Source organism: Talpa europaea (genome assembly GCF_964194135.1).
Source record: "Talpa europaea genome assembly, chromosome: X".
Classification (NCBI taxonomy): domain Eukaryota; kingdom Metazoa; phylum Chordata; class Mammalia; order Eulipotyphla; family Talpidae; genus Talpa; species Talpa europaea.
In genome coordinates, this window is record NC_140081.1 from 72,314,084 (window position 1) to 72,341,090 (window position 27,007).

The 27,007-nt window shown below is 41.5% G+C and overlaps 1 protein-coding gene across 3 annotated transcripts in view; it reads left to right on the forward strand.

Annotated features, from left to right (window-relative positions):
- Positions 1-11,754, forward strand: part of PLS3 (plastin 3) — a gene marked incomplete at both ends in the record, with an annotated part of 34,425 nt that extends 22,671 nt beyond the window's left edge. For 2 of the 3 annotated variants that reach the window (XM_084258331.1, XM_084258332.1), the window contains 9 exons: positions 1,904-2,046; positions 4,793-4,888; positions 6,380-6,575; positions 7,455-7,533; positions 8,327-8,441; positions 8,640-8,773; positions 9,607-9,730; positions 10,239-10,363; positions 11,622-11,754. In XM_084258331.1, coding sequence (XP_084114457.1) covers positions 1,904-2,046; positions 4,793-4,888; positions 6,380-6,575; positions 7,455-7,533; positions 8,327-8,441; positions 8,640-8,773; positions 9,607-9,730; positions 10,239-10,363; positions 11,622-11,754 — 1,145 coding nt within the window. Of the gene's footprint in view, positions 1-1,903; positions 2,047-4,505; positions 4,533-4,792; positions 4,889-6,379; positions 6,576-7,454; positions 7,534-8,326; positions 8,442-8,639; positions 8,774-9,606; positions 9,731-10,238; positions 10,364-11,621 lie in introns of all 3 variants that reach the window. The other variant, XM_084258330.1, reaches the window with a different exon arrangement.
- Positions 11,755-27,007: the final 15,253 nt, after the last annotated feature.

Below are 27,007 nucleotides of genomic sequence, written 5' to 3' on the forward strand. Positions count from 1 at the left end.
TCACCAGAGACAGAGTGGGGAGCAGAACAGGCAGAGATACTGAAATAGACTGCTTAGGGAAGTTGTGGGTGAGACAGGAGAGGTCTGCTGCGCCATGTGGGTCAGCTCCCTGGTTGGGGATCTGAGCTAGAGCTGCAGTGGCTGGCTGGCTGGAGATAGCTTAATAGCTCTGTCTTTAACCTCTGCACCACCAGGGAGGCCCCTCACCTATTTTTAATACCTTTTAAGTTTTATTATAGAACTAGACCTCCTAACCCACCCTTGGTGGTCATTTCCTGCACCAGCAGAAGCATCATCCTTAGGGCACACGTTTTTCTATCACATCTTGGCTCACTTACAATACCATTGGCATGGGGTCCTAGGAATTACTCCATTAGCCTCTCCCTATAAAGTTTAATGTATTAAACCTCACTCCAAACATTCATATTTTATTCCAGAAATCACCATCTCAATCCTCAATTACTTTGGGGCAAGAGTATATATTTGGGGCTCTCCTCATTTCCAAGGTCTCATAATGGTCTGTCAAGTCTTACTTTGCACATGTATCCATTTCAAGACATTTTTGCACATTCAAGACTATTACACTTTCATTTCCAATCCATTCAAAGTATCCTTATTTGAACAACTAACATTTTTCTCATTGTTGGTCTTCTTCATAGTGGTGTGTGTCTTGTTAACTAAGTTCATTGAAAAAGGAAAAGGAGACAACAAAATAAAATTACTAATCTTTGACAAAATGTCAGGTGCATAGATAGCAGGCCATTTAACCCTTTGTAGCCTTTGACTTGGTGAAAATGGGAAGCAGACAGAAAGTTCTATACAAACGTCCATTCTGCCTCTGCCCCCGCTCACATATATCCCTGAGTGCAAATGTAACATGGTGTGAAGTAGGGTCTGTGAAAGAAGAAATTTGCCTGACGTAGTAATTTCTTACATATTTTCAGTAATAAAGCCATTTTAGTCTTCTTATTCAAAATAAACATTTTATTTTATGGGAGGTAATTATGTCAGGAAGTCTACACAATTTCTTCACAAAACTGCTTTTATTTAGATAGTTCTCTATGATAACACCCAAGCTTCTGTTTATTACTTGTGGGAATATTTACCAAAAAATTCTTGGTTTCCCCCACACATTCAGTTCAACAAAAAAGTACTGAGCAGACTATACAAGATACATGCTATAGAAAATAGGAAGTTAGGCCTCCCTGGTGACCTAAGGAGGTTAAGTCTCAGCTTTATCACGGCTACAGCCTGAGTTTGATCCCTGGCCAGTGAGCTAACCCACATGTGGTGCAGCAGACCTCTCCTGTCTTGCTGCTCCCCTCGGCAGTATTTTTCAGTAGATCTGCCTTTTCTGCTCCCCGCTCTGTCTCTGGTGAATGCTCTCACCACCAACCCCCACTTCTGCACCTCTGGCCTACACTCCAGTTCTTCTACACAAGAAAAAATGAGTCAGAAAATAAGAAGTTGAATCATAACCCTTTTAAGATAGGTTTAACCCTTTGAGAGTTAACCAATTACTTAAATCTGGATACCATAATGTTTCTATATGCCTGTAATCAAAGGTTATGTAAAAGGTTCCAACGTTTATATATCCTTCTCCAAGGACAGTTTACGTAAATATGTGACATAGTGTGAAAATGTTGATTTTAAAAGGTATTTGGGGTGTGAAGAATAATAAAGAAAATAATTAATTATTATGTATATTTGCTGTGTATGCTCATAATGCAATGCGTCCATCTGTGTCATATAATTACCTACTTATATATTTATCTTTTATTAGACAACTAGTACCTAAAAAACAGGAACTAGGTCATGCTAGTTTTTGCACCTCCATTATTTAACAGAGTATCAAAAGCCGAAAGAGTTGTAATGACCACCATCATAATTTTTTTGCCTATAGCCTTGGCTGCATTACTTCGAGATGGTGAGACTTTGGAGGAGCTTATGAAATTGTCTCCAGAAGAGCTGCTTCTTAGATGGGCAAACTTTCATTTGGAAAACTCAGGCTGGCAAAAAATCAACAACTTCAGTGTGGACATCAAGGTAACTGCAAAGAACTGTAACATTTTGGGGGATATCTGTGACTTGGGAGATTTCATGCCAGCTTAAGAGACACAGTCCTATCTGTGCATTAGCAAGCCTTGTTGCCTTTTGGCCCTGAAAGTAGATTTTAGTAGAGAAGTGGAGCCAAGTAAGGAGCACTGGCACCAAGTCTAGCTTTCATTTTGTGGAGCAGGATAAAGGTATTTTAGTCCTAGCATTCTACATTCTGCTCACCTTAGACATGGAGTATAAAAGGATGGCCGTGACTGTTCTTTCTGTCACTGCCTTTCCCAGGCCTTAGAGTGACCTGTTCGTAAAGACCTAGAAGAGAAAGAAAAGGCCTCGAGATTCCTCTTCCCCTTTCTTATTTGGCTCCTGTCCTGTCATGTCCTACACCTTTGGATTCTGGGTTCTTGCCGGTTGTGACGAGTTCTTATATATGTGTCTGTGACTCCTCCACCTCTCACACAATGCTCGGCATGAAAAAGACCTGCAATTATTTCTTGTGCGAATTAGATTTTGTCACTTGCTGCTTACCAGGAGCAGGAGGGGAAACTAGCAAAGGAGGGAGAATCGGGAGTATTCATTTATCATGTTTGTTGCCTTTGGCTTCTTGGGGAGAGAGGGGTCAAAGTGACTGTAGCAAACACCATGGGGTTCTCACTAACTGGACTCTTCAAAATCCAGATATTAGGAGGCAGGAAACAAACTCAAGGATCTTCACCAGATGTCACTCATCAGTGGGGCTATGAAAACAGCCTGTGATCACATCAATCTGTTGAATAATGTGATGAAGTAATAGGGTATTTGCAGTACTGATTTTTTTTTTAAAGATTTATTTATTTATTTATACAAGCACTGGATACAGTCAGAAGTGCCGGAGGGCGAGAGGATTCACGAGAGGCAGAGCAGGGAACAGAACAGGCAGACTGACAGGAAACACACTGCTGAGGGGAGCAGCGGGCGGCAGGAGAGGTCTGCACATCATGTGGGACCCTCGCTGGTGGCCGGGGATCGAACAGGCGCTGCAGAGGCTGCGGGCAGCCTCGCAGCCCAGCGCTCAACCACTGCACCACCAGGGGAGGCCCAGCAGTACTGATTTTATCAGCGACAGTTAGGATAGTTCCCAAAATATAAGACCAACTGGCACCCTCACCCTTTTAACTTATACATGTTTGGCCAGGGGATATTTTGCTTATGCTTTAGATGGTGTTCCCCAAAACCATTTGTAAATGGAGTTTATGTTTTGGGACATATTCTGAATCTATGAAAAGAAATCATATTTAAAAATGAAGCCTACTTTGAATATTTGTAAAAAGCAAAGGATTATTCACTGGTGCGAACATTATATTCAGGTTCAAAATTTCACCTGTAAAGTCCTTTTCAAGGTAGTAAATATGAACTCCTCTAGGTCTGCTCTTTATCTGCTCTCAGATGCATAAAATTAGGTTGTGAATTGCCTATGTACTTTTAGTAGGGAATTTTAAGTATAAACACTTTCATAATGGTAATGTACTATTTCTCCCATCCAAGTACTAACCAGGCCCGACCCTGCTTAGCTTCCGAGATCAGACGAGATCGGGCGCGTTCAGGGTGGTATGGCCGTAGACGGTAATGTACTATTTCTAAGAAGAAGGGAAATCCTATACCCACTGATGGTAGGATCTGGATTTGCATTTCATAAATTGTTCTGAAAGGCTTTCACTTACTTGATTTTCCCCATTCTAGAATCATTTAGGACACTGTATTAACCTCACTTGGGTAGCTTGTTTACAATGCAGCTTTCAGGGCAGCTCCCAGATGTTCACATTTGGCAGATGTGGGGTTAGATCCAGTAATCTGCATTTTGATCAACTATCCCAGGGGATCAGGATGTACATAATTTACAAAGTTCACTGTGTGAAGCAGTCCTTTATAGAGCTTATCTGGGTTTTCCAGGTCTAGTAAATAGAGAACTATCATAGTGGGAAGATAGTCTTAAGGTATTTCAGGATTAAGGAATCTTCTTGCTGGTTCCTATCCTCTCATATTCCAGAGAAACAGAATTTTACATGACATGTGTGTCAAAGGCCTTCTTGTTTTCAAATTGTTTTCTTAGAATTCACCCCTGCCACCCCCAATCTGAGCAATGCCACTTTATTTTATGATTGGGTTTCCAAGTAAAACCATTCAAGTGATGAGAATTCAGAGGCTGAAAACAAAAACAGAAGCTTCTTTGGTTAAGTGTCTTCAGATGATAAAGTGTTAAATGTTATTTCACCAACTGAAATGATTCTCATTTAAATTTTTTGACATTTATATTTACAATTAAATAAATCTTTAACACAGTTAATCTCTTCTCTATAGGTTATTGTATCTATTGTGCTTTATAATCATGTAACCTGTTTCTTTTCTCTTTCCCTGTGCTTCCTGGATTTCTTCTCTTCTGCCGATTTTTTCTTACTTGCTTTTTCTACAAGCTCATTGACTTCAGTAATTCAGTGAAGGTACAGAACTAGTTATGTTCTTAGTCACATGATATTATTGATAACCTCAATAAATTGTAAAGTCACAACAAAATCCAGTTCATCCATACTTAAAGTAGACAGGTGGAATTTTGGGAGGAAATTTTCTGTTAGATTAGAGAACAGATTTGTGCCATATAGTCTCACAAAATCCAATGCAAATATCCTTCCAAACATGGAACAATAGGATACATTCATTCTTTGTAAATGTGATCTCACTGACATTTTCAATTCATTTGTAGGATTCCAAAGCTTATTTCCATCTTCTCAATCAAATCGCACCAAAAGGACAAAAAGAAGGTGAACCACGGATAGATATTAACATGTCAGGTTTCAATGTAAGTATAGGTGTTCTTTTCAGCTCTACAGTCTTATGAAATGGTTGATTTCTTATAAATAAAAAAAAATTTATAATTACTTATTGTAGCATTGACACTTTTAAGCATCATTTATAAATTAATTACTATAGAAGTATTGCAGAGACAGAAAAGTTAGCTTTTATTTATTTTGCTAGTTTATTAATGTGTTCCATAATTACTGGTTTGGAGTTGGTTTATGTGGTAGTGTTGGTTTATATGGGTGATACAAAATATGCAAAGCAAGTGTGGGAAAATAAGTACTAGAGATTAACCTTTTCGAAGAATTTGTGTTATAACCACAGTGATAGATTTAATGGCTACACTTTTCATACATGCATCTGTAATATTCCTGTGCCTCTGAGAGTAGTATGCATATGTTTACAAATTCCTGATCCATGAAATTCAATTTGGAGAATCGCTGTTATGGACCATGTTTTCTGTTTACATCACTAATTTGGTCTGTGACCGTGAACATGTTCCTCCCCCAAATTGGCTCTCACTTTGCTCATCCATAAAGTCAGGAATTAGACTAGACTATTTAGACTCAAGTTTCCAGGATTCTGTGGTTCTTTGTACCCTTTAGATGTAGAATGCATTCTACTAATTTTTAAAAAATGCACATTTGTAGGCTATTATGCAGCAGGATAAGTCAATTATGCTGTCTAAACCATTTATACTGTCCTTGCCAGAACTGAATTTGTAAGCAATGTGTGTGCTTATATTTTTTCCCATTATGCTAAATGTGAAACTCTTATGCTCCAATCACTCTTGGTATGAATGATAATTGTCTTGTGCACAAAGGGAGCTACCTGGGATGGTTAGCCAGGTGATCTTATGCTTGGATCAGTGGCACCAGTATATTAACTGATTCTGATAGAGCTCTTCTCCAGCCAGTTCTCCTAGACTGACCACCTTAAAATACTCCCTTCTTTGTCTCTTCCCTCGTTCTAATCATTCAAGTGTTCCCTATTGATTCTAGAGTCAGTCTGAAATGTTCTCTTAGCATTTAAGGCCCTACATCTTGTTCCAGCTCTTCCAACCAGTGTTACGTCCTACTAGAGTGTACACCCCCCTCCCTCGCACATATTCATTTTACCTCCAAGCCTTTACTCACACTTTTCCCTTATTCTTCAGGGCCCTTCTGTACTTGCTTTAGGGCCTAATTTTAAAATCTGAACAGCTTTATCTTTTTTTCTCGATGAGTTTTGGCATGAGAGATGTAATCCCAATTGAGTTCAACAAATTCTGTCCTTAGATATACAATTTGGTGACATCTAGGGTATTTTCAAGGTACTGCATATTCAACACAGCCATCTTTTTTTCCCCCTTGCATTCAAAACAATTTTGTAATAAGTACCATATGTTGACTAAGAGAAAGTAGAATTGTATATCCAGCCTATCATTGTAGGGAAACATTTCTATATTTTCAATACGGGCTTTGAAAAATAACTTCTTATTTTACTTCAACAGGAAACAGATGATTTAAAGAGAGCCGAGAGTATGCTTCAACAAGCAGACAAATTAGGTTGCAGGCAGTTTGTTACCCCTGCTGATGTTGTCAGTGGAAACCCCAAACTGAACTTAGCTTTTGTGGCTAACCTGTTTAATAAATATCCGGCACTAACTAAACCAGAGAACCAAGATATTGACTGGACTCTACTAGAAGGTAACTACAGGTTTCTTAAATTCTGATGTATGGGAATGCAGAGTAGAGACATATAGACCATGATGATTGAATAATAATCTTGGCTTAATAAGTTTCTTTATCGGCTTTCCTTTAACAAGAATCTCCTAGCAGTCGGCCCAAGCACTGAGCAAACAATGGCAACTGATAAAAAGGACTGAAACTAATGAAGAAAGGAATCCTATAAATGTGCTTTTAAAATAAAATAGTCTAAGGGTCACTTAGTTGAAGGCCACTTAGCAAAGCAATGTTTTGTGTTAATATTTCAGAGTTAGATCATTTTTTGAAAGCTCACACCAGAAAAATGCACACATATAAAATATCACCTATAAATATATAGTATTTATGTTTTATTCTTCCATAGTCAGGTTGACTGGAACTAGCTCCAGTTCTTTCACACTTTCCTACTTTAAAAAATTATATATACTAGTTATCTGTTAAAGTTTGGGAAAGACAAACTTTGCATTTTCCAGAATATATGTGCATGACTTATAGTTGTAAAAAAATTAAAAATGCAAATAGTTTTGCATTTCAAAGTTTCGAGGTAATTTGTTGTGGTAACATAGGCATGTAAAATGTATAACTGTGTGTTGTTTATTATGTTAAAATCAATAAAAGGAAGATGTCAGTTAATATGAGTATAGGTTCATATGACCTTAGCAAATTTTTAAAATACAAACTAAACTGATAACATTGGTTACTTTGCATGGAGATTTGGTGAGATGTTGAAGGAGGAGGGCGATTGTCAAATGTTCATTAACCTCTGAGTTGCTTAACTGATTGAAATAAAGTTATATTCTTTAATTTTAAAATAAATTCAACAAATTAAAAATCAGTAAATTTTGTACATATTCTTAATAGGAGAAACTCGTGAAGAAAGAACTTTCCGTAACTGGATGAATTCTCTTGGTGTCAATCCTCACGTAAACCATCTCTATGCGTAAGCCTTCCTACTGTTATCGTAGACCATTATGTAGGTCATGAATCAATGCCACGCATATAATTATAGCTCTAAACATTTGCCAAATGTTAGTTTGTAGCAATTGTTTATAGCAGAAAATGTTGAGTAGTGACTTCTATTATCATTTTCCAAATACACAAAATCCCAGATTGTTTGTTTAGATGATCATTAAGTATAAATGAAGGAATGCATAAGTGTCTTTTGAGCACCCAGGAGCAAATGCTTTATATTTTGAAACAGTGACAGATCAAGGAACTCCTTCACTAGACCATCCATGATACCCCAGGGCCTTTGTGATCACTGTTGTGTTCTCTTAGCCTGGAATGTTCTCTCCCACATCTAATGATGTCACACTCCTGTATCTTATCCAAGCCAGAGATTCTGATCATGACTACCATCTGCCATTCTCTAACCCTTAACTGTAGTTCTTTTTACCTTCATGGCACTTATATATACATCCCCAAATCATATTGTTCATTTATCCATGTACTTGTTTATTGCCTCTTTCTGATACTGATTTAAGGTGGGGGATTTTTGTCCTGTGTGCCCAGCTTCTAAAATAGGGCCTTGTGAACAATAAGCTCTCAATAAGTTCATTTAAGTGAATTTCATGGTCTTAGTTATATTTTCTTCACAGATTGATGGAAAATAGGAGTACTGAGTATTATCTATGGATTTATATATCTTATTTGACAGTGTCGTGTTATTGTTCTTAAGGAAACAAAGGCAGATCTGTCTGAAAGCACTCATTGAATTCTTTCTTAATTGTTAGTGACCTGCAAGATGCCCTTGTCATCTTACAGTTGTATGAACGAATTAAAGTTCCCGTGGACTGGAGTAAGGTTAATAAACCTCCATATCCGAAACTTGGAGCCAACATGAAAAAGGTAGATAATTTAATTGCTCTTTATCTTTGTCACAGACTATTTTTGTTCTCCATGTGTTTCTTTTGTTTGAAAAACTCTCAACTCTGGGTTGGAGGGCAGGAACTTTGTCTTATTTATTTGTGTGCTGGTACACCTAATATCTCATATGCATTATACATAACAGTGAAAATGTAACCATTTACTTTTATGTGTTTGCAGTTAGAAAACTGCAACTATGCTGTTGAATTAGGGAAGCATCCTGCCAAATTCTCCCTGGTTGGCATTGGAGGGCAAGACCTGAATGATGGGAACCAAACCCTGACCTTAGCATTAGTCTGGCAACTGATGAGAAGGTATGGCACATAATTTTAGCTGGATAAGCTTCTCTATTATACAGATCTTTAACTAGTCTCACTATTTTTAAGCAAACATATCAATGACCATGTTGTGAAAATTTGTACTTAGACCCCGAATTGAGCTTAAGTGATGAATATGGGTTGTATGTTCAGTGGGAGATGCCTGAAAGCTAAGCAATGAGTAAAAACTTTGCGAGCCCAAATTATGAATATTCCTGTGTATCTGTTAGATTAGTATCTCTTAACTATAATGCTAAAAAGCATTCATTATGACTGGATACAATCATAAAGCACAGCTTATATCATTACCACACTTGGACTAACACATTATGTGCTGGACTTGCTCATTAAAACACTGTAATTGGGGGCCTCCCTGGTGGCACAAGGGGTTAAGACTCAACCTCAACCTATGGAAGCTGTCCACAGCCACTGCAGCACGAGTTCGATCCCCGGGCAGGGAGCTACCCACATGGCGCAGCAGACCTCTCCTGCCTCGCCCGCTGCTCCCTTCGGCAGTGTTTTCAGTCATTCTTCCTGTTCTGCTCCCCACTCTGTCTCTGGTGAATCCTCTCACCCTCCACACCTCTGGCCTGTACCCCAGTTCTTGTATGCATAAATAAATAAATCTTTAAAAAATAAAAAAAACACTGTAAATCACCACCAACACCTCTGCAAAAATGTAGATCAGTGGCAAGCAACTACTACTTGCAGTGTTTTTTGTAGTGAATCTTTTCCCATGAAATGGTCAGTCTTTCAAATGGGTAAAGCATGTTTCTAATGTTTGAATTTTTTCTTCAGATTGTCACCTTTTCTTCTGTTTTACCTTTTAGATACACCCTCAATGTCCTGGAAGATCTTGGAGATGGTCAGAAAGCTAATGATGACATCATTGTAAGCTGGGTGAACAGAACACTGAGTGAAGCTGGAAAATCAACTTCCATTCAGAGTTTTAAGGTAAGCATTCCATAGTTTGTATATTCAACATTATGTTTGCTAGAAAGTATTTATAATTTGGAAGGCTAACCTTATGGTTTCTTTGTGAGAATTATCTTGGGACTGATGGCCAAGATTCTCTTTTCATTCTTTGGACTTTGCTTTTGGACGGTTTTTTGTAAGATTTATTTTTTACTTTTTATTTATGCATACAAGAACTGGGGTATAGGCCAGAGGTGCGGGGGTAAGAAGATTCACCAGAGACAGAGTGGGGAACAGAACAGGCAGATCTACTGAAATACACTGCTGAGGGGAGCAGCAGGGGAGACAGGAGAGGTCTGCTGTGCCATGTGGGTCACCCCCTGGCCGGGGATCAAACTCATGTCACAGTGGCTGGCAACAGCTTGGTAATGCTGAGATTTTAACCCCTGAGCCACAGGGAGGCCCCTGCTTTTGGAGTTTTAAAAAAGTAATCACAAGTTAATTTCGACCTATTGAAATGATTAGATTTGTTCTCTTTTTACATTAGGACAAGGCGATCAGCTCCAGTTTGGCCGTTGTGGATTTAATTGATGCCATCCAGCCAGGATGCATTAACTATGACCTTGTTAAAAGCGGCAATCTCACAGAAGACGACAAGCACAACAATGCCAAGTAAGGGTGCTGCATAATATCCTGGAACAAGCTCATGCTTTGCAGCCAGGCAGATCTGCATCCTCATTCAGGCTCTGCCACTTAAGATGGTATCACCTGGGAGAAACCTCCTTGAACTTTAGATTCCTCATAAATAAAATGGGGCCAAGCAACTTGCCATAGTGGTTTGGTAAAGATCACATTGAAAAATGTATACATTCAGTTAGTGGTTGCCTTTGTGGATTACAGAAATAATGTAGTGTATGTTTTCATCTTCTTTGGACCCCACATGGTCAAGATTCTTAACCCTCAGCAAAACACTCTGCCTTGAAAGTTTTCTACAGTTCAACGATACTGAGAACGTGAACGTGGAGGTGTTTCCCAATGGTTCCTTCCCTTCTTCACCAAATACCTGGACTATGACCTGTTGTCCTGGATAACCCATGAAAGCTTTACTAGTAAACACTGAAAATCAGTCATAGCAGTGCTTTATAGGATAGCTGAGAAGCATTACTACAAAACTGTGCAATTAGGCATAGCATTTCTTCCTTCCTTGAAAAAATATTCGTAGCCTTGAAGATTCAATATCCATAATTTAAAATAAAGATTAAATACCCATAATGTATAAAGAACTCTGGAAACTTCTCTTCCCAGAAACTAGATCATCTTTAAAGATTTCTAGTATAAAATACCTAGAAATGCCTCATGTATCAACTGAAATGTACACCTGTGAATTTCCCTGGCTGGACACAGGAGGTCTTTCTTCCCTTCCTTTGTCTCCCCTTTCCATTCCTTGGGCCAGTCACTCTGTTCGTGTGCCGGGTAGGCTTGCTCCTTTACCTTGGGTACTTGGAAGTAATCAGGCATTTAGCTGAGAAACTTGGATTTTGATTCTGGCCTAATTTTCCACCCCATATCTCTAAGATCATATGAGAGCATCTACTATCTGATTGTATACTAAGTGAGAATATCAACATTGATTGCATAGCCAATCTGGGTAATTTTTTACTTATTTTCATATCAAGTTGGTGCTGCAAGATTAATTCTCATTCACTATTGTAGAAAAGGAGTGAATAAATATTAATAGTCCCAAATAATAGGACTTAAAAACCTGGTGTCACTTAGCAGTGACATCAAAACCAAAATTATGAAAGTGAAATCTTTCCTTTTTGAACTTTCAAAATAAAGTTTTGCATCCCAGCCAAATGATTATATAAAGGGAAATAGTTTCCTTCACTGGCAAGAATTTCACCTTCATTTTTGTCTCCTCAAAAAATAGGTATGCAGTGTCAATGGCTAGAAGAATTGGAGCCAGGGTGTACGCGCTCCCTGAAGACCTTGTGGAAGTAAAGCCCAAGATGGTCATGACGGTGTTTGCATGCTTGATGGGCAGGGGAATGAAGAGAGTGTAAAATAACCAGTTGGAATAAAAGCAACCTTGCTCCAGGTGCATGATTAGCAGGTCAGCTATTTCCAGGTGAAGTGTTCATGACTTAAGGAACCTTTGGTCATTTAAAGGACTTTCAGTTTTGATTAACATGACTAGTTCAACATGAGAGATTTCAGAGGAAAGAATTTTTAAAACAATTCATCTTTCCCATACTCAGAGTTGGATTTGTCAGGCACACCTGAAACGTGCTCTTAGCCAAATCATTTATTCTCTCATCTTAGAGTGCCGCCCTTGACATCTCCCATTGCTGTACGTTATTTTTCTCTATGTATCTTTTCCCCTCTTAGAATGTCCACCTCTTGGGACTTGCTTAGATGATTGGATATGAATATTATTAGACAATAATTTTGCTTTCCATCCAGTGTGGTAGTTCTTAATTGAGAACTGTGCTCAGAGGGTATTTGGATATGAGTATCCTTTGTTTATCTTTATAGAACTGAAAATTTGTGGAACCGGCTGTGCAGAATGTAATAGAAGTTTTTCATATTCTTTTATTCTTAAAATCAGTATCTTTTTACAATATTCTTTCTACATGATCCTTTTTTGTACATTTAAGAATATTTTGATTAAATAAGACTGCTGATTTTGCTACTTTTTTTAAGGGGGTCTTCAAGTAAGTAAAAAGTATACATTATAGGTAGAGGAAAAATGTACCTTAAAGTTGCATTGTCTCTCTCACACCCAAGCTGTAAACAATTGACGTATTTTGTCTTAAAACATTTGGTTTAATTATGCTTATTTGTGTTAAAACCTATACCACCAAACTCTCTCTTTAGATTTAAAATGCTGTTGAATCTGACACTTTTGAGGAGAGAGTGTGCTCGGAATTTAGGATACAGCAGGACAAGTATGCTAAGTGTACAATAAATTTTCTAATTTTACACCTAAGACAAGGAAATGTGGTCACTAAATATAAAAATATATATGTAGGACTTAATATACTCTTGCTTTTGTCAAGCTGTTTGCTATAGTTTTCAAGATCATAGCGTTACTCTAACTCTGAAAAGTGAAGTAATCTGGTAGCAATGTATTCGTTGAAATAAAGTCATTTAAATAATAATTAGTCTCTTCATGCTTCTGTCCCTTAGTGCAATGCCAGTGATGTTTGCCAGGTTTTTTTCTCCAATATGCTAACTTATTCTGGTGTACTGTATAAATTATATTTGCTAAAATTAAGCTTTTGGAACTAAAATACAGGGACTGAATGGGATGAGTTTATCCTTTTGATTGCTGAATAATATTCCATTGATTTTACACTTTTATTTTGAAATGAGTACAGGTTGTCAAAAATATCTGTGCATATCTGTGCAATTGAATCACATGTAGTGTCATGGAACAACTACCACAATTAAGGTGCCCTACTACCCCTGTGTAGCCACACCCCCACCCATCACCCTTAGCTCCAGTCTCTTTGTGGGTTATTACACCCTACTGATCTAGCCCTCAACCAATACCACGCTATCATCATTACTGTTGCTACATAATAATCTTTAACATCCAGTAAATTGATTCCTCCCACTTTTTTGTTTTGGCTATACTGACATTTTATTCATCTTTTGGGAAAATAGTTTCTAAAATTTTTTAAATCGAAAAACCCAACAAAGCAGACTGGTTCAACCACTTCTCTCCCTTGAGCCCTTACAACAGTGACAGCCAAAACAACGAAAGCCAGACCTGGTCCCAGAACCACATTCCAGGACTATAGGATCTTTCTCTCAGCCTTAAGGTGATGAGCACAAGGTGAACATACCCAGCAAGGCCATGAGAATTCAGAAAATCCTATCAATTTTTTGCTGACAGTGAGCCTGGCCACAAGTGACAGGTCTGCAATTCCTGAGAAGTTGGCTGTCCTCACTCCATGAAATTATAGTCACTGCAACATGTGTAGATGCCTCTTCAGAACCAACTCATGCCCTCTAGTTCACCAGGCTACCCACCCCGTATTCCTTCACTCAGTATTCTGTGCCGACTTACTCTGTGGTTCTGTTCTTACTACTGGAGACCGACTTAACCTGCCCTGTAGGTCTTAATGTCAGTCTCCAACTTACCCACATTTTCTAGATTTCAGAGATTGTGACTCCTTGAGTTGATTCTGGAAGCAGCTTCTAACAATGCTTGAGACTGTGGAACCTTCCCCAGGAACAAGGCACCCAGCTCATGTTGAATCTAGACACACTGGTAAATCTCATACTATCTACCCCATTCTGCAGGGTGAGCTCTGGATACACAAACCAGGAACCCAGGTTACAAGATTCACCCACAAAATCCTTCCTTCAGTCTTTCCCTGGAACTCTCAGGTGCCAGAACAAATTAGAGCAACCTTGACTGGAGCCGTTCTCTGCCATCTTACTGGCCCCTCTTAAGCAGACAAAAAGTCAGGTTTTCCCACTGGATAATTCCTCTATTCATGAGCTCAATTCTGTTCTCTATCCCTCCAACAGGGATCAGAATCCCCAATATTAAATGCAGCTAACACAGCAAGGTTGAAATTACCATATTTGCAGGGCAGTGTGAAACAGTCCCATGGTTGGATAAATGCATGACAACTACTATACATAATGTCAACACAGTCCATGAAATTGGTCAAGCTCTCAGTATATACTGCTCAGGTGCTCTTGGCCAGAGCTAGTTCATATATATATGTATGTATGTAAAACACCAACAAGTTGAAGATTACAATCAATTACTAGGAAACAAATGATGTTTGTGAAAGATTTTATGTAAACCCACTAAGCACCAGATACAGGAAATTTCAGTAATTCATGAGGAATTTATCAGATTTTGTTCACTTTGCAAAATGTTCCTAAGTGAAAAATTTCCTCTTTTGACACTTTTTATTCAACATACTTCTTATGGATAGAGTGGTTTTCAATATTACATTTTCTGTTGAATCTTCTGTTGAAGTTTTTTTCCCCACTAACAATGTAATAGTTAATTGATTACATAATATTGAGGCCTGAACAACAGGAATGAGATAAATTATTTTCCTTGAATTCTATGTTGTATATCTGGGACACAAGCAGTTACATAGTGTAACAATGCAAGTTTTTGTCAGGTAAGGTCACAAAGTCAGAAAAGAGTAAATTTTGACAATGGTGGATAGAATTTGTGCGGGCCGGGGATGATGGTGTCAGCAAACCGCAATGTGAAAGTGATGTTTTAGCTGGCAATTAGTTTCTTACAAGTTTGACTGTAGCAAAAAAGGCCAAATAGGTTGTTTTTTTTTTTTAAATAAAAAATAAGACTTCTTACGGTTTAGATTTGATCTTATATGTTTCGAAATCTTATTTCAATCCTGTGCTATGCTCATTAGTTTATGGAAGGGGCTTTTTGTAAGACTTCACAGCTTAGACTGTAAGTATATTTAAGACACATATTGAAATGTCATCATCAATTTCTGCTCTCAGTCCAATATCACTGATGAGAAAGAAAAATAACCCTTAACATAGAAGAGCTGACTTGCTTCCCAGAGCGTTACCTTGTTCTCCTGTGATTATAAACAACTTCACAGAACACCAGCATCTGACAAGGCTCTGAGATAGTGACCAAGGGAGACAAAAACAAGAGCACTGCCTAAGCACCTTTGAACACAGATTAAAAAAAATGTTATCCACGTTTCAGAGATGGACAAATAGCTCCCTCTCCTGGATAATGTGAAAAACTGCTGCAGCCTTTTCCAGGCTCCCCCAATTACAGCTTTAGTACTTATATAACCTAGGGTGGTTTTACAAATTTGCTTGTAAATATTTGTCTTTAGATACTTATTATTTATTACTTTGTCTCCTCTAACAAGTATTCTTGATATTTTTCTTTTCACAAATCCAGATTCCAAATTCAGACAAGTAAAACGATTAAGATTCTTTTATACCCAATCATTCAGTTTCCTGCAATGGCTATAAGGGAATACAAAGATTTATTCTTAAGTCTTATAAGGGAGAGGAAAATTAAAAAATATTTATTCTGATATTTTTAATTAAAATGAAGCTGTTAGGAAGGCTTTTGTTTGCAAAGTCTAATAATGATGACAATAAAATTTACAACTCAAAATTTAACTTCCTTAGTTAATGATATATAAGTTAAATGTGCTAATTAAATTATCTCAATGATTAAATACATTTCAAGTTAAGCATATTCACATTTAAGCACAAAGACTGATGCAATGCAGGGGACTGTGGTGATGGTGCCTGGTGCATTGGTGAAGGAAATTCTATGGGGACTATACTGGGGGGGAGGGGGAAGCAAACATTGTTTAAAAATGAACAATGATGTAAAAAATATTAAAAAAATAAATTTTAAAAAAGACTGATGCAATGACTGTCAGCCCCAAATTTTCCAATATTCTGGATTCACAAAACACTTTTCTTTTTTGTTCAATATATTTCTGGATAGGCATTGGGGGCACTGTTTCCATTACACAGGATTCATAGGGGACTTATTACTTAGATCCAATAACCAACACATATCTATTTTGCAATGTGGTGACCTGCGTTTACACTTCCTGTGCCAGCCGGGTAGGGAAGGAGTATGGTGGTGTCTAGCAGCATTCCCAAATGTACTGGGGGTCTGGTCTGTGTTTGTGCCACCACTGAATTCTTTCCTCTCTGAGTACAAGATATGACACCTGGTAGTCAGCGTACTCTCAGGCATTCCACAAGATCAGTACCAGACCCAAGAGGAGTGTGGTAGTGGTGGTGGGGCAACATAGTCTGGCATGCCTTCTCTGTCTTTCCCCTTACTGGGAGTCTTGGCCCTAGCTTCTCTTGTAAGGACTTCATCTCAATCAAAGATGGTGCCTCCCCACCATTTCTGCTTTCACCTCCCCAGGATCTCTGTCTGGGCCAACAGCCCTGTGTCCATGTCACCACTCCAGCCCGCCCACCATACTGCAGCCTCCGGTAACCTTATTCCACACACCTCCTGTCCAACAGAGTGTGAATCTCCTCCATGTCCTCTCTGGTGCAGTCTTCATGGGTCTCTGAGTTGTAAGGGTTGCTTCAGCCCCACCCTAAGCCATAAGACACTCTTAGTATGTAATCCTGGTTAATTGCTAGATGTTCCTCCAGGGAACAAAGCAAGAACACTCTTTTATCACCAAATTGGTGATGTCATCTCTTGTCCAGAGTATTAAATGCAACTCTACAACCATTGTCAAATTAGGGGACTAAGGAACTCACCTTCAACAAAAGCAACAGGAGATGCTGAAGGATACTCCAAGTACAGGCTACATTCTATGCAAGTAGTTTCTAAGGAAAAATTGTGGCAATGGTGGAAATCAGGAGATCAACGACTAATGTTCTGCAGGTTAACTTCATCTACCATTGGCCAAAAGGGGAGACTGAGAAGGAGAGTTGTGCCCTGACACCCAGGAGTTAGCCTTGGCACTCTTAGCTTAGCCTCACTGTGGCTAAGCGCTGACCCTGTACTCACAAATAAGCCTTGGTGTTCTCCTGCTCAACATGGATAATTTCTCAGAATAGCAACATCCAGCAAGACCACTTTGTGAGAGCATTGGGCCAGGGCAAAAACAAGGTCATTCTGTAATCATATCTGACCACAGAAAACCATAAACATTCTCCAAACCACAGAAATGACCTATGTTCTCTCAACACAAAACCTGGCTAAGATAGTGTGTTAGAGTTTGGTTCTTCAGGGAAACAAAACCAATAAAAACTGTGCCTGTGTGTGTACATGGACCTATACGTATACATATGAATTTGGAAAAAATCAGCTCACGTGACTGTGGAAGCTGGGAAATTCTACAGCTCACTGTCTTTGCTGGAGACCCGGGAAAGCCCGGGTATAGTTTTAGTATGAGCCCAAAAGCCTGGAACTGGAGCACCAATGGTCTAAGTCCAGTCTGAGGGAAGGAGAAGACTGATGGCCAGAGTGTGAAAATTCTTCCTTCCTCAGAGGCTTTCTTGTTCTATACAGGCCTTCACCTGAGTGAATGAAGTCCACTCACACTGAGGAGGGTAATCTGCCTTACTCAGCCTGTTAACAAAATGCTCATCTCTTCTAGAAACACTTTCACAGACATACCCAGAAGAAACACAGATTGGAATACACATGTTTGTGCATCCTGCAGCCCAGGGACTACTGCTTTTCTTTTTTTTAAAGATTTATTTATTTATGCATACAAGAACAGGGGTACAGGCCAGAGGTGTGGGGGATGAGAGGATTCACTAGAGACAGAGTGGGGAACAGAACAGGTGGATTGACTGAAATACACTGCTGAGGGGAACATGTGCCATCTGGGTAGCTCCCTGGCCTGCAGGGGATCTGCGGGATAGCTTCATAGTGCTGTGTTTAACTTCTTGCGCCACCAGGGAGACCCTATTGCTTTTCTTTAACTGACAGTAAACTTAACCTTATTATATCCTTGCCTCCTCCTAGGAAGATTTAGATTCCTGTGATAGAATTAACCCTGCTTCCTGAAAGAATCTTCTGCACTATTTTCTACTTACAGCATTTTGGAGACTAAATGTGTGGGAACTTTTCACACCAAGCAAGTTGTTTTTTTTTTAAGATTTATACATTTATGCATAAAAGAACAGGGGTAAAGGCCAGAGGTGTGGGGGGTGAGAGGATTCACCAGAGACAGAGCGGGGAGCAGAACAGGCAGATCTACTGAAATACACTGCTGAGGGGAGCAGCGGGTGAGGCAGGAGAGGTCTGCTGTGCCGTGTGGGTTGCTCCCTAGATTGCAGGGGGATTGAACTCGTGCTGCAGAGGCTGCGAACAACTTCATAGGTTGAGTCCCAACCCGTTGTACCACCAGGGAGGCCCACCAAGCAAGTTTTCATTTCTCTGCAGACACCAACTGGGTGTTCAACAATTCAATTCAATTCTGACACTAATTATCCAGAATCAGCAAAGGCTCCACAAGTTAAGGGCTCAATCTCACAAAACTGTCCCTAATTCATTCAGCACTAGTCATAAGCCCCAAGTTGCCACCAATATAGTTCTTTTTTCCACAGTGTCTGTGAAAGGTTTGGCGCGGTAAAGAAAAGGAGAGCCAGGCCAAATTGCTCAAAGGAAGGGAAAATTTATTGCGCCCCCCAGGCGGACCTCACAGACCCAAGGTAGGGGTCAGTGAAGCCGCGCATGTTGTTAGGGGGATGCAGGCTTTTATAGAGTGAGGAGAGGTCAGGTGGGAAACTGGGTTCCTATGGCGGGAAAAAGTTTCTAGGGCTGGGGGGGGGGTCTCTTTGTTTGTGAAAAGATTTGTAGGGAGGGGGAAGATTCATTGTCTGAATTCTCTAGGCAGGCTTCAGCATTCCTGTTCCCAGGCGGGCTACCTGGTGGGTTTTTGCATTCCGGCCTCCTGCATGGACCTTTCAGTCTGCAATATTTTATATTCTCACCAGCAGTGTATGAGGGTTCCAGTTTCTTCATGTCTTTATCACACTTATTTTTCCATTCTTTTATTATAGCTGTCCTGGTAGGTGTGATGTGGTGTCGACTTTGGTTTTGATTTTTATTTCCCTAATGATTAAAGATGTTGAGAATCTTTTTCATGTGCATAGTTACCATTTACATAGAGAGGACAAAGGATTTGCAACCCCCACCTCATAGGCAAAACCATGTGTACCTAGCACAATGAGTAAGCATGGAATCTGTATTTGCCCAGGGAATGGGGACAGAAAAAAAGGTTTTGATTTGGGTCTCTACATGGGGAAGTGGGCATTATCTCCTGGGAGAAGGACAAGGAAAATCCAGGGAAGGAGGAGGTGGAAGCTCTTTCACTTTCAGTTCCCTACAAGGTGGGGAAATTGTGGCAGAGCATTAACACCTCTCTTCACCCCTTCAGAGTTGAGGGTAACTGGGTTTTGTAAGATTTCCTGTGTTGACCTGAAATGCAAAAAAGGCAGCTGCCAGGCCAGGATTAAGCACCTCAGGGTCCTCATTGTCCTTTTGCCTCCAGCCCTGGAAATTCCCACCCACCTTGGCCCAAACAGCTAGGGAATAAATGGGTGAGAATAGAGGGCTGGGTTTCTGAGTTTGAGTCCAAACTAGGAGTAGCCAATTAGCAAGTGGTCTTGAGGGGCTTGAGCTAGCACTGCTCCAAAATAGGGAAATGGAATGCCAGCACGAAATTCTGTGGAGTTGAGGGGTGGGGATGGGCCTCACCAGGCCGGATGTGTTTACTCTGGGGTTCACACAGAGTCCAAGGATTTCTTTCAAGTGTTCCTTTTAATGGTGGTCACGCTGTGGGGGTGGATCTGAGCACTGGTGATTTCAGTTATCGAAACACATAGTCAAGGTTCTTTCCTTAAAATATAATGAAACAAGAATTAAATTTCTCAATGGAAATACAAAGAGCAAACAAAAATATCTTCCAAGTCAATTGTTTAATAACCAAATAGCTGGGTGTTATCCTCAGGTCTTAGGAGATCCTTAGACTATTGTTTTTAAAGGATCTTTATTTGTAGATTTGATACATATACACAATGGAATACTACACAGGGATCATAAAAGATAAACTCATGCCCTTTGCAGCAAAATAAATCAGAAAGAAAAAGAAAAAGATAGCATGGTGTCACTTATAGGTGGAATACAGGGAATCTGAACAAAGGGGCAGGAGAAAGCCAAAATTTGCAAGCTGACCATAGATCTGAGGTATACAGCAGGGGAGAGGGATACAGCAGGGGAGAGGGAGGAAGAGGGGTCAAAACAAGGTTGGGGAGAGCCCAGGGGACTATGGTGATGGTTCAGGGGTGCTATGGTGGTGGGAGGAATACGGTGACTACACCTGAGGGGAGAAATCAAAGACTGTACAAAAATGAACAACAAAGTAAGAAAATAAATAAATTTAATTATAATAAAAAAGAAAGAAAAAGGGTCTTTATTTGCATCTCTCCCACTTCCCATCCCCCATAGGGAACAACCTGCTGGGATGATCCAAGCCCTGGTTTAACATCTCTTATCTCTGAGAGGTGGCTTTGCCTTACCTGCTACTAGTGTCTCCATTTTGCAAGTGGAGTGTTTTCTTTCTTTCAATAGAAGAGATAAAGGAAGGCTCTGCTCAAGCCGGAGAAGCCTGTGGTCATTGTGACTTTCACACCCAGCACGTCCTAGATGGTGTGGATGCCACCTGCAGCAGCCCAGAGAAAAACCATCCAAGAGGCATACTTCAAGTTTCATAACCACGGGCATGTGAATGCTGGAAATCTATCATTTGAAAGTGCACTTTAAAAAAAAGTATTTATTTATGCATACAAGAGCTGGGGTACAGGCCATAGATGTCGGGGGTGAGAGGATTCACCAGAGACAGAGTAGGGAGCAGAACAGGCAGACAGAAGAAATACACTGCTGAGGGGTGCAGCGGGCGTCAGGAGAGGTCTGCTGCGCCATGTGGGTTGCTCCCTGTTCGGCGGGGATCGAACTCGTGCTGCAAAGGCTGCGGATTGTTTCATAGATTATGTCTTAACCCCTTGCGCCACCATGGAGTCCCCAAAGTGCACTTTTTTTACACTCGACTTTCCCTCTAGTTTTGCGTCTGTCCAACGGTAGGTTTTCCTTTATTTTGTTTTTTCACCTTGGCCCTTTGCATTTTACCCCCCGCAGGGACCCGACGAAAGGGGTAAATCGGTCCTCCGGAGCAAATGGCCACCGAGGGCGTGTTTACTCACTGACGTCCCGAAGGCCACGCGTCCCAGCCCCTTCTGGCCCCTGAAACCAGCCCGGGAAATCCCACTCCTCCCCTGGGCGGGGCCAGCACCGGGCACACTGGATTTCTCCTGCCCATTGTAGCTCTGGATTCTTTCAGCCCTCACCCCGCGGCCTGGAAGGAGGGCGAGGAGCGGAAGCGATGGCGACCGCCCCGGCTGCCTACCCGAGGGCCGGGAGCGGGGTGGTGAGGGCCGGAGGTCGAGCCGCCGCGGCTTCCCAGCGGGCGCGCAGCTTCAGCCAGGTGGGTCCCCTCCCTCGCCTTCCTTCTTGGCCTTTCTTTTCCTGGACGCGGCCTTGGGGATCCTTTCTGGCCCGGAGGACCGTCCCCGCCCTCCTGCGCGGGGAGCCCGGCGTGCTCCCTCGGCCACGATGGCCGCAGCCCGGTGCGCTGGGGCGTCTGGCCTGTACTCGGGGACCCGCGGGCCGGGCGGGCCGCGTGGGCGCCGCGACTGTCCCGCTGCGGAGTCTGCCGTCGGGAGCGGAGGGAGAGCCTCCGAGCTGAGCCCCCAGGCCGGCTGGGATGGGCCTGGGGCTTTCCTGTGGATGGCGCTCGGCGCCGGCGGGAGGAGGGCGGGGCGGGGCGGCGGAGGGGGCGCCTTCTCCCCGCTCCCTTTCCTCTTGCGCGCTGTGGCGGCTGCTGGGTAGGTGGGTGGATTCGCATTGAGTGCGTCGCTGATGGGAGCTGGACCCCCGGAACGGTATCCCTACAGAAGTAACATTTACTTGAATGGGATTTTGACCTAAAAGGACTAAAGCTCCATTTCCACATGTGCCTTTAACTACCTGTAAAAACCAGCCCCCACTTTTCAGGGGCTTTCCCCAAGTGGTGAAAATACTGGTAGGTTACGTTCTCACCGACAGCCATATCTGTTTTTATTGCTCTTTGCAGATGGCGCGCTTTTTGCAAATGGAAGGTTTGCAGCATCCTGCTGGAACAAAGTCAGTGGCATTTTCCCACCAGCATTGCTCAGTTCGTTTTTGAGCAATAAAGTATTTTTATTAAGGTACGTGCCTTTTTTAGACATAATATTATTGCACACTTTAGACCACAGTATAATGTAAACATAATTTGATAGGCATTGAGAAGCCAAAAAAAATTTGTGCGACGCGCTTTGTTTCAGGACTCTGGAACGGAGCTCAGGATCTCCAAGTGTGCCTGTATTTATTACAGTGTGGGTTAGGGTCTGAAAGAAGGACGCCTTTTACTGATGAAACAATGGAGCCTTTTAAGAGAATAATTTCGGGTTATCAAAGATCAAAAATGTTTGTAGTAATGATGTCGATTTGGAGTGTTGCTGGGTTCAGAGAATGGGGTCCTTAGGTTATCTCGGAGAAAAGTTTCATCAGCGCTCCGCTTTCAGTGGCCCACGGTGAGTACCCACGAGGCAGAGTCGTTTACTTATATCCAAAAGGGCAAGTTTGTTATTTAAAAAATGAAAGAAGGACCTCCCCGGTGGCGCAGCGGTTGAGCACTGGGTTGCGAAACTGCCCGCAGTCTCTGCAGCGCCGGTTCGATCCCCGGCTGCTCCCCGGCCACCGGAGGAGGGTCCCACATGGCGCGCAGACCTCTCCTGCCTCCCGCTGCTCCCCTCAGCAGTGTACTTCGGTCCTTCTGCCTGCTCTGCTCCCCGCTCTGGCTCTGGTGAATTCTCTCACCCTCCCGCGCTTCTGACTGTACCCAGTGCTTGTACAAATAAATAAATAAACCTTTAAAAAAAATAAATAATAAAAAATGAAAGAAAAGGACACTTGCACAGACATAGACCGGCCAGAGAGCTGCATCTTGCCCGTGCAAAAACTACTGATACGTGTTCTTTTTGGAAGGGGTTCATTCCTTTGTGGAGTTGTTATCTATTGTTAAATTAATTACTTCTACTGTGTGACTTGGTTCATTTGTAAGACTGATGATTCTCTCCAATGATCCTTCATCTCCATTTCCCCACCCCTGCTCTGTGCCTCCACCTACATTCTATAGCAGTCTGATGCTTGCTACTGCAGTAGGGGTCTAAGGATTTTTCCATTTCCATAGCTGGTCTAACAACTATGTTAATCATTTCTACCCCCACCTCCAGTTTCTGGGTCTTGAGACGCCTCCATCTTAAGTTTTCACTTCTTCCTCAGTAATAATACACAATACGAATAAGGTGAACACATTTATATATAGACAATAAAGTCCCAAAAGGAAATAAAGCAATTTTTGCTAGTTATTTTAGACAACATTTTAAGGGTGTGCACACACAATACACCTAACCTGTTTCTTATTACTAAGAGGCAAACGTTTAGCCTTATTTTCAAAACTTAAAGCTCAAATAACTTCTGCAGAGAATATATGATGGCATGAGAGGATAATCAAGAGAGAAGGGCTAGTGATTTTCACTAGGACACTGCACCACCGTTTATAGTGGCATTATAACCATTTCATGGATAAAGGAGACTTGGGGCCACTTGACACACTAGAGACAAGAGAAATAAGGGCGCCAGTATGTAAGAATTGCCGTAACAGTGCAGTTTTTGTCTTTTCCCTTTTATTGTTAGTGAGCAAAGCGAGGGGCACCCCTAAACCCCCAATACTTCATACTCTAAATGGCTTCTGCCATCCACTATATAAAGACATACTCTAGTGCATAAGAACTTCAATAAAAAAAAAAATTAGTGTGCAATAGAGAGAAAAGAAAGAATATAGTTAATGTACTTTACTCATGAAATACCCAGCGTTACCCATCTCCTCATGGGTAAATTCCCAGCCAAACAGGGTTGTCCAGACTGCTGAAACCGGAAAGCCTTCCACAAGTCCAAGGCACCTTATGGTGGGAACCAATAGGAAAGGGGCAGAAGGGGCCAGAAACGTCTGGAAGGAAAAGAGCAAAATCACCTCTGAGAATAACTCATATTAAAGTCTGGAAACAGTAAGTGTTAGCCAGGGTGTGAAGAAAAGGATTTTCCGTTCATAATATTTCTTTCTTTTCTTTTGTTTTAAGATTTATTTATTTATGCATACAAGAGCTGGGGTACAGGCCAGAGATGCTGGGGATGAGAGGATTCACCAGAGACAGTGGGGAACAGAACAAACAGATTGACTGCAATACACTGCTGAGGGGAGCAGCAGGCTAGATGGGAGAGGTCTGCTGTGCCATGTGGGTAGCTTCCTGGACGGCTGGGAATAGAACTTGTGCTTAAAAAAAAAAAGAACTTGTGCTGCAAAGGCTGCGGATTGCTTCATAGTGTGGTGCTTAACCCTTTGAGCCGCCAGGGAGGCCCTTCTTCTTTTTTTTTTTTTTAAAGATTTATTTATTCACGCATACAAGAACCAGGCTACAGGCCAGAAGTGCGGGAAGGTGAGAGGATTCACCAGAGACAGAGTGGGGAACAGAACAGGCAGATTGACCAAAGTACACTGCTGAGAGGAGCAGGGGGCGAGACAGGAGAGGTCTGCTATGCAATGTTAGCTCCCTGGCTGGGGATTGAACTTCAGTGTCTGTGGCTAGGTTCATAGTGCTGAGACTTAACCCCTTGTGCCACCAGGGTGGCCCTCTAATATTTTTAAATTTTGAGCCATACTCCCTTGAATGTTGAATTTTTGAGCACTGCGTAGGTAATAGTGGGATATAAGAATTTATAAGTCAATGTTTCCCCTCTTTCATGGAGTATTTAGAGATCACTGAGGTGTAAAAAAAACACCCTCACTCAATGAGGGGTGCTAATATTCAGAATACACCTTTATGACACTTACCAGATTCTAAACATTTTAATAGTTAATATTAAGTGGGATGATATCTGAGACTAGGTCCCGACCAACATGACTTGTCTTATCCCGAAGCTTTGAGTCAGGTGGTCTTAGTGTACCCTTTTGACAAAAGCTAACACCGAGTCTTGATAAAGATAGACCATTTGTTTGAGGTCCCAGGAGTTTTTCAAAAAGGAAGAACTTGAAGTCAACTGGAAATCAGGGAATAGAGGCTTAATTAACTATTAGTGGACAACAGACGATGAACATCTCAATTAACTGAGAGAGTATGAGCACACTTGCCATGACATAACAGGGCGGGCCTAAGAAAAATGCAGAGCAGGGCCTCCCTGGTGGCGCAAGGGGTTAAGCACCACACTATGAAGCAATCCGCAGCCTCTGTAGCACGAGTTCAATCCCCGGCTGGCCAGGGAGCAACTTAAATGGCGAGGCAGATCTCTCCATCTCACCCACTGCTCCTCTCAGCAGTGTATTTCGGTCAGTCTGCCTGTTCTGTTCCCCACTCTGTCTCTGGTGAATCCTCTCACCCCTCCCATCTCTGGCATGTCCTCCAGCTCTTGTATGCATAAATAAATAAATCTTAAAAAAAAAAAAGAAAAATGCAGAGCATATACCCAGACATTATTAAAGGTGATCAAAAGAAAAGAAACTATATGTTTGTATTATCATTCACATAGCAATAAAAAGGATAAATTTAATAGAATAATAAAAGGTAAAACTATCTCCTTTATTGATACAAATGATTAATCATTTTCTTCTTGGGTTTCCATTGATACTCATTTAATAGACAGATCCTGCATTGGAAATTGAAACTAAGTAAAATATAATGTTTTAAAAGAGGTTGGATTAAAAGGTGGAGGGACAGGTTTGCTGAGAGGGGCCTGCATGGTTGCAGGTGGGGCCTTGAGGAGAGCAGCCACCACTGAGGAAGGTCAGTGAAGAGAAGCCCCTGCAGGCACAGGTCACAGGCAGGCAGGAGGCCACTGCCCTGCACAGGGAGAGAGTTGGTGCAAAGATGCACCTGCATAGTCATAGGTGGGCAGAGGGACTGCTGCCAGTGCTAGGGTTTTTAAGGAGCAGGCATTGCCTTTTGGTCAAGAAGGCAGGCTAAGAGGACACAACAGAGAGGCTCAGCTTTTCGGGGCCTTAGAAGTAGAATTGAGCATTGCAAGTTGTCAAATTGGTGAGCAGCCATGTTTGAGTTAGGTTGTATCTGGGTTGGCATTTTTTTCCTCAGTGAAGGGTGGAGGGAGAGGATGGTGAATAGGGAAGGTTGGCATTTTGGTGCAATTCTGCCACCCAGCGGATCTCGTTTGCCAATCCTGTGAGCCTTAATACCGTGCCTTCCAAGAGAAGAATAAATAATGACCGTGAAGTTTAGAGTCCCAGGCAGGACAAAAGAGTCAGGTCCTTCTACTACTCACTCCTGCCAAGGTCCAGGCTCCTCTTGGCATGGAGAAGCATGAGCCCACACTGGGATGGGCCCTGGAAGTGCTAGAGACAAGCACAGGCCAAGGCACACAGTCTGTCTAGGTCAGGAAACCTGGGCTGTGAGCCTGGTAGCCACCATCTTGGTTGGGGAAGTGGAGGCTGCTTTGAAGGAACACCAAAGGGGCCTCACACCCCTGTCCCTGGGAGCAAGGGCAAACTTCTTGTCATTGTACTATAATCAGATCTTTAAATATGGTTATTTTAAAATGTTTATTCATTTACAGAAGGTGTTCCTTAAAATGCTTTGTGTTCAGAGATATTAACAGAAAAAGACTTTGATACTCTAGAAATACAAGTTTATCATGAA